This window comes from Erpetoichthys calabaricus, chromosome 9 (genome assembly GCF_900747795.2).
Source record: "Erpetoichthys calabaricus chromosome 9, fErpCal1.3, whole genome shotgun sequence".
Classification (NCBI taxonomy): Eukaryota; Metazoa; Chordata; class Cladistia; order Polypteriformes; family Polypteridae; genus Erpetoichthys; species Erpetoichthys calabaricus.
Window position 1 is genome coordinate 90,381,235 of NC_041402.2, and position 12,732 is coordinate 90,393,966.

The window sequence follows — 12,732 nt, forward strand, 5'->3', positions numbered from 1 at the left end:
GAAAAAATACTCTAGGTGCAAATTCAGAAAATAAGGCAAGTAATTATCAGCCCGTAACAAGTGGAATTGAAACAAAGCATGTCCAATCGGGCTCAGAATTAAAAGACAGAGTAAAAGACAAAGTAGAACTTCATAAAGACGTTCACAAACGTTGGCGCTATACACATGCAGAGCAGATTATGAAAGCAGTGCAATTCGAAAGGCTCCAAAAAAAAAAAAAAAAAAAAAAAAAAAATGTGGAGAAAGTTAAAGAATATGAAAGCAGGAAAATTATAAAGTATAAAAAAAGAAAGTAAAGATCGCAGTAGGGCAAACAAACGGAAATTAATACTCGAAAAAGGGAAAATAATCACCACGGACCAGGTGTCATTGAAAAAAAAGCAGGACAAAGTGAGGTCAGAGATAAAAGACAGAGTAGAAAACAAAGTAAAACATCAAAGAGGTTACAAAACAAAAGGGCCCCTGCTCACTTTGCTTGCCAACCCCCGTGTTTGGTTTTCCGGACACACTTTTAAGATTTTTTTTTCTTTGAATTGTTGCTATTTCATTAGTTTCACTTTTATTTCAGAACTTATGTAAAAGCAATATTTGGAATTTTTCGAGTCCAAATATGCTGAATCTTTTAAATGAGGTGAGTGAGACCTGTGTTTAATAACTTTGTCCGGTTAGAGATAATGAAAACTGGAATTCAAAAAGACCCCAAAAAAACGTAGGCGTGAAACACATGCAGAGCAAGATACAGAATATGAAAGCAGAAAAAAACGAGTATCAAAAAAAAAAAAGTAAACATCGCATTAGCACAAAAAAAAGAGAAATTATTACTCAGAGAAATAACTAAAAGGCGAATATAGATCAAATATATGGACACAGGTAAGTACGAACACATAACTCCTGTTCTTAAATCCTTACACTGGCTCCCGGTTAAGTTTAGGGCAGATTTCAAAATCCTCCTTTTAACATATAAAGCATTAAATGGCCAAGGTCCGGCTTACTTGTCTGAACTTATGACTTACAAACCAGAGCGCACATTAAGATCTTAAGATGCCGGTCTGCTTACGATTCCAAGGATTAATAAAATAACAATGGGAAGTCGAGCTTTTAGTTAGGGGCCCCTAAACTGCGGAATGGTCTGCCTGCTACTATAAGAGATGCCCCATCGGTCTCAGCTTTTAAATCCCGGCTGAAGACTCACTACTTCAGTTTAGTATATCCTGATTAGAGCTGCTGATTAACCGTACAGACTGCATCTCTGTTAGTCATTAGCACTAAAACATAAGTAACATGATAGTTGTGTGTTACTAACTGACCTGTTTCTCTTTTTGGTCTTCAAATGTGGCACTTGGTGCCACGTCCCAGCTGCCAAGTTGTTTTGCCTGCCTAAGGTAAAGTCATCCCTGATGGAGGATCGCAGGAATCGTGGGGTAGAGGGGTCCTTTCATTGGATTGGCTGGCCAAGCAATGGTTCAGCTGTGAAATGGCCAAATGGGGAAGGTAGCTTGATGGCTGAGGTCTCCAGGACCCTAAACAAATCTAATTCATATTATGTGATATCATCTACTGTTAAAAGTCTCGTCTGTACTTGTAAAATTTGTATTTTTATACTGTATTGAGGATTTGTTCTGTGTATTGTATTGTATTGACCCCCTTCTTTTTGACACCCACTGCAAGTCCAACCTATCCGGAAAGGGGTCTCTTTTTGAGCTGCCTTTCCCAAGGTTTCTTCCATTTTTTCCCTACAAGGTTTTTTTTTTTTTTTTTTGAGAGTTTTTCCTTGTCTTCTTAGAGAGTCAAGGCAGGGGGGGCTGTCAAGAGGCAGGGCCTGTTAAAGCCCATTGCAGCACTTCTTGTGTGATATTAGGTTATACAAAAATAAATTGTATTGTTTCCTCCAGCCTAACTGGACTATTTTTCCTTTTGCTTTTCTCCCAGCCTCTGACTTACTTTGTGTTGTTACTTATTCTTTAATTTACTTAATTTAATGTCTTGTGAAACACTGAGTTTCATTGTTTGTATGAAATTGTGCAATACAAATGTTTTTGAACATATCCAAAAAACGCTCACAAAGCGCCAGTTTAGAGTCCTGAATTAAATTAATATGCGTTCGGTATCTGAAGAAACTAGAGGACTGGGGTCTCATTTATATAAGAAAAGCTAATTTAGAAAACCTGGTGTACACAATTTACCCTTTGTGATTTATAAACATATTGTAAATGTACCTTACTCCACCCTGTTGCCCCCCCTAAACCATATATGGACTATGCAAATCAACCTTATACATTACATAGGCAGTCACAAGGCTACAGGCCTCTGTTCGCTTTTACAGTAGCCTCCATCCTGATGGATCCTGGCACTGCCACCTACATTTCAGGAGTCCTGTGGTGTGCCCCACAAACAAGTGCACAAGTGCATACACAACCTTGTAACACCTCTCCTCTATACTCTGAGGATCGGGGATACAACAGGTACCCGCTACCACCTGAAGCATGTAACGGATAGGACTGCGATTACACTGAATTATATAGGCTATATGAAACACAGAGTTCAGCCAGTTACCTTATCAACAAGCCAGCTATCACCAAGTCGTCTGCAAATGAATCATGGGTTGACCCAGGCCATGACACATGTCAGTCTCATCTTGGCATCACAGATGACTCGTATGTTAATTGAATGTCACGGTTTATGGAGAACATTATCACTTGGTGCCCCATTTTACAATATGACTGTAGGCGATTACCCTGCTTACTTTAGGAAAATTGGCCACTGCTGCATATTGCCTTTTTATCTTGGCTTATACACACATACCATAAGGCAACAGAATGCAGCTCCTTGTCAGTTTATGGCTTCCAGAACTGCTAACATGATAGAACTAAAGCTTGGCTTGAATATTCTGGACCGGTCTGCCAGTTCCCTCAGCTTGGTGCCTGTTGACAGAAGCACAGCTACTGTTAAATCCTGGATATGAACAGTTACAGCCTGCTTTTGGGCAGTCCGTGTTTCTAATGCTGATCCCATATCAGCACAGTTTCAAGAGAATGGCTCGTGGGATCCGAATTCACCTCAGGATTAGAAACAAATGTGATTATATATATATATATATATATATGTATATAAAAAAAGTAATGCACAGAGGTGAGAATGCATAATCGTTTTCCATTAAAAATTAAATTTACACATGCAGTTATTGAAAAGGCTTTTAATTTTTGCAGACTTTGCAGCTCTACCTTTATTAGAAATGCTCTCTTCTCCCCAAAAACAAATGTCACAGAAGACTGTTAACAGTGCAATACATTAAAATACAAGTTTTACAAAATGCATTAGAAGGTCACAAGCAGTTTCATTCCAAATTACCTTTTCATTTTTATAATATAACCTAATATGTACAATACAAATTTTAACTAAATTGTAAATTGAATGCATGTGTGATTAAAAAAAACAAAAACAAATCACATTGATGCAGTATTTAAACTCTAAAAAGGGAAAAGCATAAATGTGTTTAAAACTATTATTACAAACACTAGAATGAGTTACTTGGATAAATGTCACAGTGATGACATGGTAGCATGACTTCCAGTAAGTTAAATAACAAATATACCAGCAATGAAAGCCATAATTTAAAATTGTTAGAAGAATTTATAAAAATGATAAACACAAAAGACACACAGATTTACAATGAACTCTATACTGTATGTGATCATGTTCATTTTTTACATTTATCTTGCTTAAAAATGGTTTCTAGTTTTCTAAAAATGAAGTGTAGAAAAACTATATTTATGGTATCACGCTGTATACGTACTTTATATTTTCAGTGAGATAGGTAACCAAAATCTTTAAACAACATTTAAAGGCAAAAATTACAATTAATTAATTAATAAAACAATGCATTCTACAAGACATGAACATAAATCTTCATGTGACAACTAACTTCAACAAGATACAAAGACAGACAACTGAATTGCATAATTATTGTATATGAGGCGTGCTAAATAAAGCAGACTTTTGGCAAAAAGACCAATCTTGGATCCATATATACATCCAGCATACTGGGCGCCTACGCGTATGGAAAGGTTAACACAAAGCCCTTCAAAACATTTGTCACAGGATTGGCAACAAATTGTAATTTAAAATTATAAGGATACAGAAGATCAGATATTATAATATATATATATATATATATATATATATATATATATATATATATATATATATATTATATATATATAAAAAAAACACACAAAAGAAAACTGTAATTGGGTGCAGTGTGCTAAATCAACAAATATAAAATAAATTAACAGCAAGAACAAAAGTTAAAACTGAACACTGAATTATGAATTATACAATAACTGTACACATTAACACAATATTAGTTCACATCACAAAATAAATAAATAAATAAATAATAAAAACACACCACACATTACATTAATGCGTGAATGTTTTGCTATGGGCAGCTTTTAAATTTGCCTATTGAGATCCTTCTTGAAAATAGCTAGCAAAGCTTAGGAAAAATATAGATCAAAAGAAACAAGATGTCCAAGCTTTAATTAGATACATTCCTTTTTCAAACATCAAAAATATAAAAAGTATTCTTTGTGCCCCACCTCCCCCTTGGGAAATTCAGAAAAATTAAAGCTAAGTGAGGCTTCCAAATTATGAAGATGCATTTAAAACGCATGTAAAGTGCAAAGGAAAAAAAAAAATTCTAAATCTGTCTGATTGCCTGGGAGATTAATTAGAAGAAAGTCATGGGAAAAAAAATTAACATGCAATTACTTTAAACCTGTCAAAAAACAAAAAAAGACCAACATGATTTAATAGAAGTACTTGCATTGTCCATGTTTTCTAAATCTGAAACCCAAAGATGTTTTTCTGAAATTAACTGCAAGGAACGTTTTTTTTCCATAACCCAATTACAAAACAGTATTAAATCAATTGTGCGGAGGCATATTTTCATTAACTAAATGGTTAAAGAAGTACCTTCATGATGAGGCATCTACTTCTGCAGACAATTACTTCAAAGCTTCATGGATGGAACTGTTATGACCTGATAATCAAGTCTTTTAACTAAAGGAAGCAGTTAAAAACTATGGCATTTCATATACAAAGTTCAACATTCAAGACTGCAAAGGTACAATTTAGCAAAGATGCATGTAACTAGAATTGCTCTATTACACATTTTCAAAAAAATACATGACCAAGCTAAATCTTATTCCTATTTACACTTATCTGTATGGTTCACTTTAAACATTGTAGTTGCAAACTAAATTTTCCCTTTCAATTCTAGTCAGAGTCAGTACAAGGGAAACTAAAAATTTACAGTTCCCATTTAACTCCTTATCCATATAGGAGTGCTTTCTCATATCCACACACAAAAAGAAAAAAGGCACTTTGTTCAAAATTTGCAACTATGTAAAAAAAAGTGCAAACAAGAAACATCAGTAAACCAACAGCAAAACATTTTCAGAATGCCACAGAATATAATCTGTTATGCATTAAAAATGAACAAATGTAGTATATATTACATAATTCTTTAGCATTCGGAACAATATATACAATAAGAAAATAAGAAAAGAACTCCGTGTAATGCAGTCTATTACATTTCTTTGTAGTGCTTACTTTGGTGCACCTCCCTTATGTAAGGATTCCACAAAAGCAATTGCACTTTGCATAGATGTAAGGCAATAACCTTCTTCTCCAATTAGATACCTGTTAATAAAAAAGTGAGATATTGAGCACAATAATAATAAAAATATTTACTCATGAAAGGCAGATACATTACTCTTAACATTTAAGGAGAATGCAAAAAAAAAAAAAAAAAAAAAAAAAAAAAAAAAAAAAGCTTTTTAAACAAAAACAACAGATCACAACAGATTTTTAACAAAGTAAAAATAACAAAAAATGTTAGTATTCATCCATCCAATTATTGAAACTGCTTAAGCCATGCTTAGGAGAGGGATTATTTTATTTTATGTCAATAGGCTGAGCTGGACCACATTATTAGGTGGCATTTGCAAAGTATACTCAGGACTAAAATGACTGCAATAGTAGTAGCACCGTCACATGTACAGAGTACAATGAAATACCCAGTATAAAAAAAGAAAACCTTCAAAAGCCTTCAGCATGAAACAATATACAATTTGGAAAACGCAACACAATTTAAGTTTATATTATTTCCTTAAAAGCACTTGAAATGCCCTTTCTTAATGCATACCTCTTGCTCCAGATATACCATCCTACCAAATTTAAGCTTTTTAACTGAACAGGAAATAGTGTTTTGGTGATGAGTGAGTGAGTGAACAAGTCAGTAAACTTTGCAATATATTTTATAAAGTATATATATATTAAAAGTACTTGAAATCCTTTTTCAATAAATAGCCGACTTTGAGGTTTATGCATGAATTGCTTATTATATATTTAAAATATAAAGTGGGTGCTTTTGATTTTCAAAAAAAATAAAAAAATAAAAAGCACCACATTAAAAAATTAAAGTTATATACCACCATCCAAAAATAATTTGGATTGCAGGCCCAGAGGCTACTAGGTTTTTGAGCAAAAAGTGTCATAATCGTGCACCCCTACCTAACAACAAAGAAATGGTATTGTAGTGGTTATGATGGAACTGGAAAATGGTTAGTGCATTTGTGCGTTGGATTCCCAACTCCTACATAAAACTTTTTCTTTAATCTACCATCTAATTCACTGTTTTTGTCACGTCCCCAAGCGGTCCCTGGTGCTACCATATTCTCCGTGGAGCTATTTATTGAATTTAGTGTTATATGTGTAAACACTCATCTATACACCACTTTCACAGCAGGCCTAGTACAGTTTACCTGTCATATTTGAAGATGTACTCTAGTAATCTATAGTCCTAACTCCACAACTTAAATCTCATAAATTGGGATTTAGTCTTCTGACAATCACTTTTACTACTTTAAACTTAGTGGACTTTCTAAATAACAGCCATGGCAAAACAAGGAAACATGGCTATTTCTATATAAATAAAAGACAACTTGTCATCTGTTTGTACGTTTTTTTCCAGCAGTACTAAAAAATAGCTGCCTACATCTACATGAGACTGCTAGGTATCTATAATCTATATGGTGTCACCATACAGTGGAAACGAGGGCTCAGTCAATCTGGTATATCTGTGTTTCTATAGTTGACCATTTAATGCCTCCTTTAAGATGTCGGAGGCTAGATTTTAAGTTGCCATGGATGAAAATAAATATACAAGACTGTCTTGCAATTAGAGTGAGCGGCAACAATCTTAACATGGCAGGATAGATAAAGAGGAATAAATATATTACAGATTCCCCTTATCCCACCAGATTAACCATTTCTTTCTAACCTGTAGGTGCTGAAGTTTAATATATCCACATTATAAATGCAATGGCACTGGTTTAGTTGCAGTATTCCTCTCATCAAAACTCTTCCCCTAAAAAGTGTCTTCATTTGGCCATTTTGGAAAATCTTAAAAGCATTACTATTCATACAAAAAACATGGCTAAATAAGTGTGCCATATTTAGTGATTTTCTAGATCATGGTGCAAATTACCTTTGGAAGTTTTTTGTTGCATTTTAGCAACAAATGCACTAAATGCTACATATGTCTTAAAGGCAGAACACTCAATTTCAACCTAAACTTCAAATTAACGTGCATGTTGAATACTGTAAAGAGCATAGACAGCTGCATGCTGACCTGCAAGTTGCCTCTGAAGTTTTGCATTAAGATGGCCTGTTTCAATTACTGGTGCCGATTACTTCAGACAAAAAGTCTTGCTATACATCCCTTTAGTTTTCCTGTTATTTTGATGAGAATTAAAGCAAAAATAAATACTGAATGCTAATATTATAAAAAAGATATGAATAACATTACAGTACTGCCCAGAAAAGTAAACAAAAACAGAAAAGTTAATTGAAATGAATCACACACATCTATTGCTGTATGTATTTGAGGCTTTATGAGTAAAATCCCAAAATTTGTATTAGCACTTTGGGATAATATTCTGCAAAAACCATTTAAATTTTTTTTTCAGGAGGAGTTGATAATCTTGCCCATTTCTTCTCCACTGCTTAAAATCTCAAATTTAACAAGTATAATAAAATTTGGTAATATATAATTTTTAATTAGTCATTATTTTTCCACCATTGCATTTTCAAATCTAAGCTAGTTATTACATAAAGTTGGGAAAGAAAGGGTGCTCAAATTGATGATCTCTGAGCATCTTATTGTCTTCAGTACTTGGAACTACTTGTACCCAGATTAGACAGACTAATTTAGTTAAGTAAGGTGCCCAATGACTCAAGTAAAAATCCACACACACTCAAAATACAGTAAGGATCACTGAATCAAAGTGCATGTAGTCTGATGCTATTTTGCCTTGGAACGTAAATGTGAAATGTAGCTTAAAAAAAAAAAAAAAAAAAAAAAAAAGGAGGATGACTTGTATTTCTACTAATACGTAAATGAGACTACTACTGCTACCTTCATATGAACCATTTGTTCCATGCTCCTTCAATTATATAGCAAATGAAGAGTATTAGAGCTCAACCCTTTGCTTTTCAGTTGCTGCTGCAGTCTGCGAAAAACATTTAATATTGTAGCATTAAGAAAGTCACAAAATGACCAGGTCCAAAAGAGCAGGAAAAACAAAAAGGGAAAGAGAGGAAGAAAAACTATTTGGGCCAGAAATTTGTAAGTCAATCTTAAAAAAAACAAACCCTTGCATACTGCACAATAATACAAGTTTAATTCTGGAATTCTGATTGTTCAACATGAATCTCGAGGATTCACAACTCATTAAGACCTCTTAAGGAGGCTAATTCACACAAGCAATAAAACAACCTAATTTATCTTATGCACAATCTCTGCAACTAATCCACCTCACTTACAAAGACTACAGCAAGAGAGAGATGTACCTGTATGGAAAAAGAATGTCAGGGTTTGTATGACTTCTCCCTTTCATCCTATAAATGCATTGCATGTTCGGCTACTTGCCAACAATACTGTATGATAGTATTCTACAATAAACAGAAATTTGGGAAAAGGAAAAATAAAAAAAGTACAGTTTATCAAATTCTTCAAAAAAAAAAAACAAAAAAAAAAACACAAACAATTTGTTAACACTCAATTAAGATCACTTGGATGATTTTTTTTTTTTTTTTTTAAATTACACCTGAAAAACTATTTGTAAAAACAAGCCACGCTATGTTACCAGTATAAATGTCTTATGTTTAACTGCTACATTTGTAGTAAAGTATACAGAGGATGCCTGATGAACTATTAAATTGTTTTTTTGTTCATGCCACACAGACAGGCAAAAAAAACAAAAAAAGAGCTGGTTTTAAACTCACACCAGAAATGCTTCCAATATTCGTGGTACTTTAAATCTAATATACTGTATGTCCTAGCACACCTGCACATGGATTCACCTTGGCCTGGTATGCCTGAACATCTCACGGTCATCATTGTTGAAAAATATAAATGTCTAGGTTTAGACTGGAAAAGAGATAGAAGGTGAAGTTTGTAAAATAGTATACTTTAAGTAAAATAGTATACTGCCCTGCACTGATGTAGATTTTGTTTTACTTGCCTCTTAAAATAAAGGTCAACATTTGTAACTAGAAGCACTTAAAAATTTCATTAGTGTTTATGCATGCAAGATTGTAAAAAATTGCAGCATAATTACGTGAGGCTTATTTTAATTATTTTGTATTGCAAATATATTTGTTGATGATGGGTAAAGACCAAAGCTCGTTTGCTGGGAATGGTACATACTAGCATCACAAACATTTTTTAGGAAGAAAGCGTTTTAAATCAAAAGAATCATCTCCCCCCACCCAAGTCAATTAAAATAATCAAAAACACCCATCTTCCCTTAGACCTGCTATTCCACGCAATCGCATGAAACCTAACCTAGAAACACTGGGTGCTGCTTAAAGGCCAAGACATGATGTGGTGCCAGATATACACACACAAGCGCACGCAAACACACTGGTGCAATGTAGAATTGCCAACAAGCCTATCATGCATGTCTTTTGGATGTAAAAATAAAAACAGGGTACCTGAAGGATAAACACTGTCACAAACACAGACACAGCACACACACTTACTTGGTGTGGGATTTAAACCCAGGACTGTTTTTTGATTATGTTCTTACAGCAACTAATAAAATGCATTGCTCATTCATGATAGAAAGGAAAAATAACCGATACGACAATTAATTTTTACAGTATTTAACTAATTACCAAGATCTGACCCTTAGTTCCACTGTGACGTCTAGTCGTGCTTCACTTAAAGGAAAATTACAAGATATTGAGCTGTATTGTACTGTATTGAGGTTATAAATACTTAGCATTTATATGCAGGATTTAAGATCTTGTACATGTACCTTTTATTAATTTTAATTACTTTCTCATGCAAGAAACAACAAAATAAATAAATAATTTTTTCAGACATAAAAAGCACTAAATAAAACTTTGCATTAAAAGTTTGCAGTTGGGAATAGCAGGATTCCCATACCCAATATTATGTAATATGATATAACTAAACTTGTCATAATTTGGAATAGTTCCCACAGTATAATCTGATCTTAATCCTGGATTAATAACGTATTAAAAAAGCAAAACTTTCATTCAAAAGAAAGCAACTGTGAACTACAGTCCATATAAAAACGGTGATTTTGGACCATCAGTAAATGAACTCTCCAAGAACTAAGGCTATCGTGACAGCCTGCAAGTCAACGAATTAAAAACTGCTGTTAACTTTGGGTGACCTCTTGTTAATTACTTCAAGACATGAACAAAAAAAAAAATCATCTCCCATTTGCCAAATTTATTGAAAGGGGATTTATGCTCATACACAGTATTTCTGCTTTTATAATGTAAGCTATTTTAACTTTGTGCCTATTTTTTAAGGACACATGTAAGAAAATAGTATACTTTTAATGTAATATTAAAAAATAAAAGCATGATACTCAACACACACACACATTATAGATATACAATATATATATACACACACACACACACACACACATATATATAGATGTACACAGTACTGTGCAAAAGTTTTAGGCAGGTGTGAAAAAATGCTGTAAACAAAGAATGCTTTCAGAAATAAATATTGATTGTTTATTGTTATCAATTTACAAAATGCAAAGTGAGCAAACAAAAGGAAAATCTAAATCAAATCAATATTTGGTGTTACTACCTTTTGCCTTCAAACCAGCATCAATTCCTATAGGTACACTTGCACAAAGTCAGGGATTTTGTAGGATTATAGTCAGGTGTATGATCAACAAATTACACCAAACAGGTGCTAATAATCGTCAATGTCACACGAAGGTTGAAACACAGTCATTAACTGAAACAGAAACAGCTGTGTAGGAGGCTTAAAACTGGGTGAGGAACTGCCAAACTCTGCTACCAAGGTGAGGTTGTGGAAGACAGTCTCATGTCATGGCAAGATTGAGCACAGCAACAAGACACAAGGTAGTTATAATGCATCAGCAAGGTCTCTCCCAGACAAAGATTTCAAAGTAGACTGGGGTTTCAAGATGTGCTGTTCAAGCTCTTTTGAAGAAGCACAAAGAAATGGGCAATGTTGAGGATCGTAGATGCAGTGGTCGGCCAAGGAAATAGTGCAGCATATGAAAGACACATCAAGCTTATTACCCATCGAAATCGGAAGATGTCCAGCAGTGCCATCAGCTCAGAACTGGCAGAAACCATTGGGACCCAGGTACACCCATCTATTGTTCGGAGTAGTCTGGCCAGAAGTGGTCTTCATGGAAGAGTTGCAGCCAAAAAGCCATACCTCCGACGTGGAAACAAGGCCAAGTGACTCAAGTATGCACAAAGACATAGGAACTGGGGTGCAGAAAAATGGCAGCAGATGCTCTGGACTGATGAGTAGCAGAAGGCAGTTTGTTCATCGTAGGGCTGGAGAGCGGTACAATAATGAGTGTCTGCAGGCAACAGTGAAGTATGGTGGAGGTTCCTTGAACGTTTGGGGCTGCATTTCTGCAAATGGAGTTGGAGATTTAGTCAGGATTAATGGAGTTCTCAATGCTGAGAAGTACAGGCAGATACTTCTCCATCATGCAATACCATCAGGGAGGCATACGATTGGCCCCAAATTTATTCTGCAGCAGGACAACGACCCCAAACATACAGCCAAAGTCATTAAGAACTATCTTCAGCGTAAAGAAGAACAAGAAGTCCTGGAAGTGATGGTATGGCCCCCACAGAGCCCTGATCTCAACATCATCGAGTATGTCTGGGATTACATGAAGAGACAGAAGGATGCGAGGAAGCCTACATCCACAGAAGATGTGTGGTTAGTTCTCCAAGATGTTTGGAACAACCTACCAGCCGAGTTCCTTCAAAAACTGTGTGCAAGTGTACCTAGAAGAATTGATGCTGTTTGAAGGCAAAGGGTGGTCACACCAAATATTGATTTGATTTAGATTTCTCTTTTGTTCATTCACTGCATTTTGTTGATTGACGAAAATAAATGATTAACACTTCCATTTTTGAAAGCATTCTTTGTTTACAGCATTTTTTCACACCTGCCTAAAACTTTTGCACAGTAATATATTATTTATATATATATATATATATATATATATATATATATATATACACACACACACACACACACACACACAGTGGGTACGGAAAGTATTCAGACCCCCTTCAATTTTTCACTCTTTGTTATATTGCAGCCATTTG

The 12,732-nt window shown here is 34.5% G+C and overlaps 1 protein-coding gene across 2 annotated transcripts in view; it reads right to left on the minus strand.

Annotated features, from left to right (window-relative positions):
* Positions 1 to 12,732, minus strand: part of vps9d1 (VPS9 domain containing 1) — a 131,311-nt gene that overhangs the window by 43,519 nt on the left and 75,060 nt on the right. For both annotated transcript variants that reach the window (XM_028809882.2, XM_028809883.2), the window contains exon 15: positions 5,614 to 5,703. In XM_028809882.2, the coding sequence (XP_028665715.2) occupies positions 5,614 to 5,703 (90 nt within the window). The remainder of the gene's footprint in view (positions 1 to 5,613; positions 5,704 to 12,732) is intronic.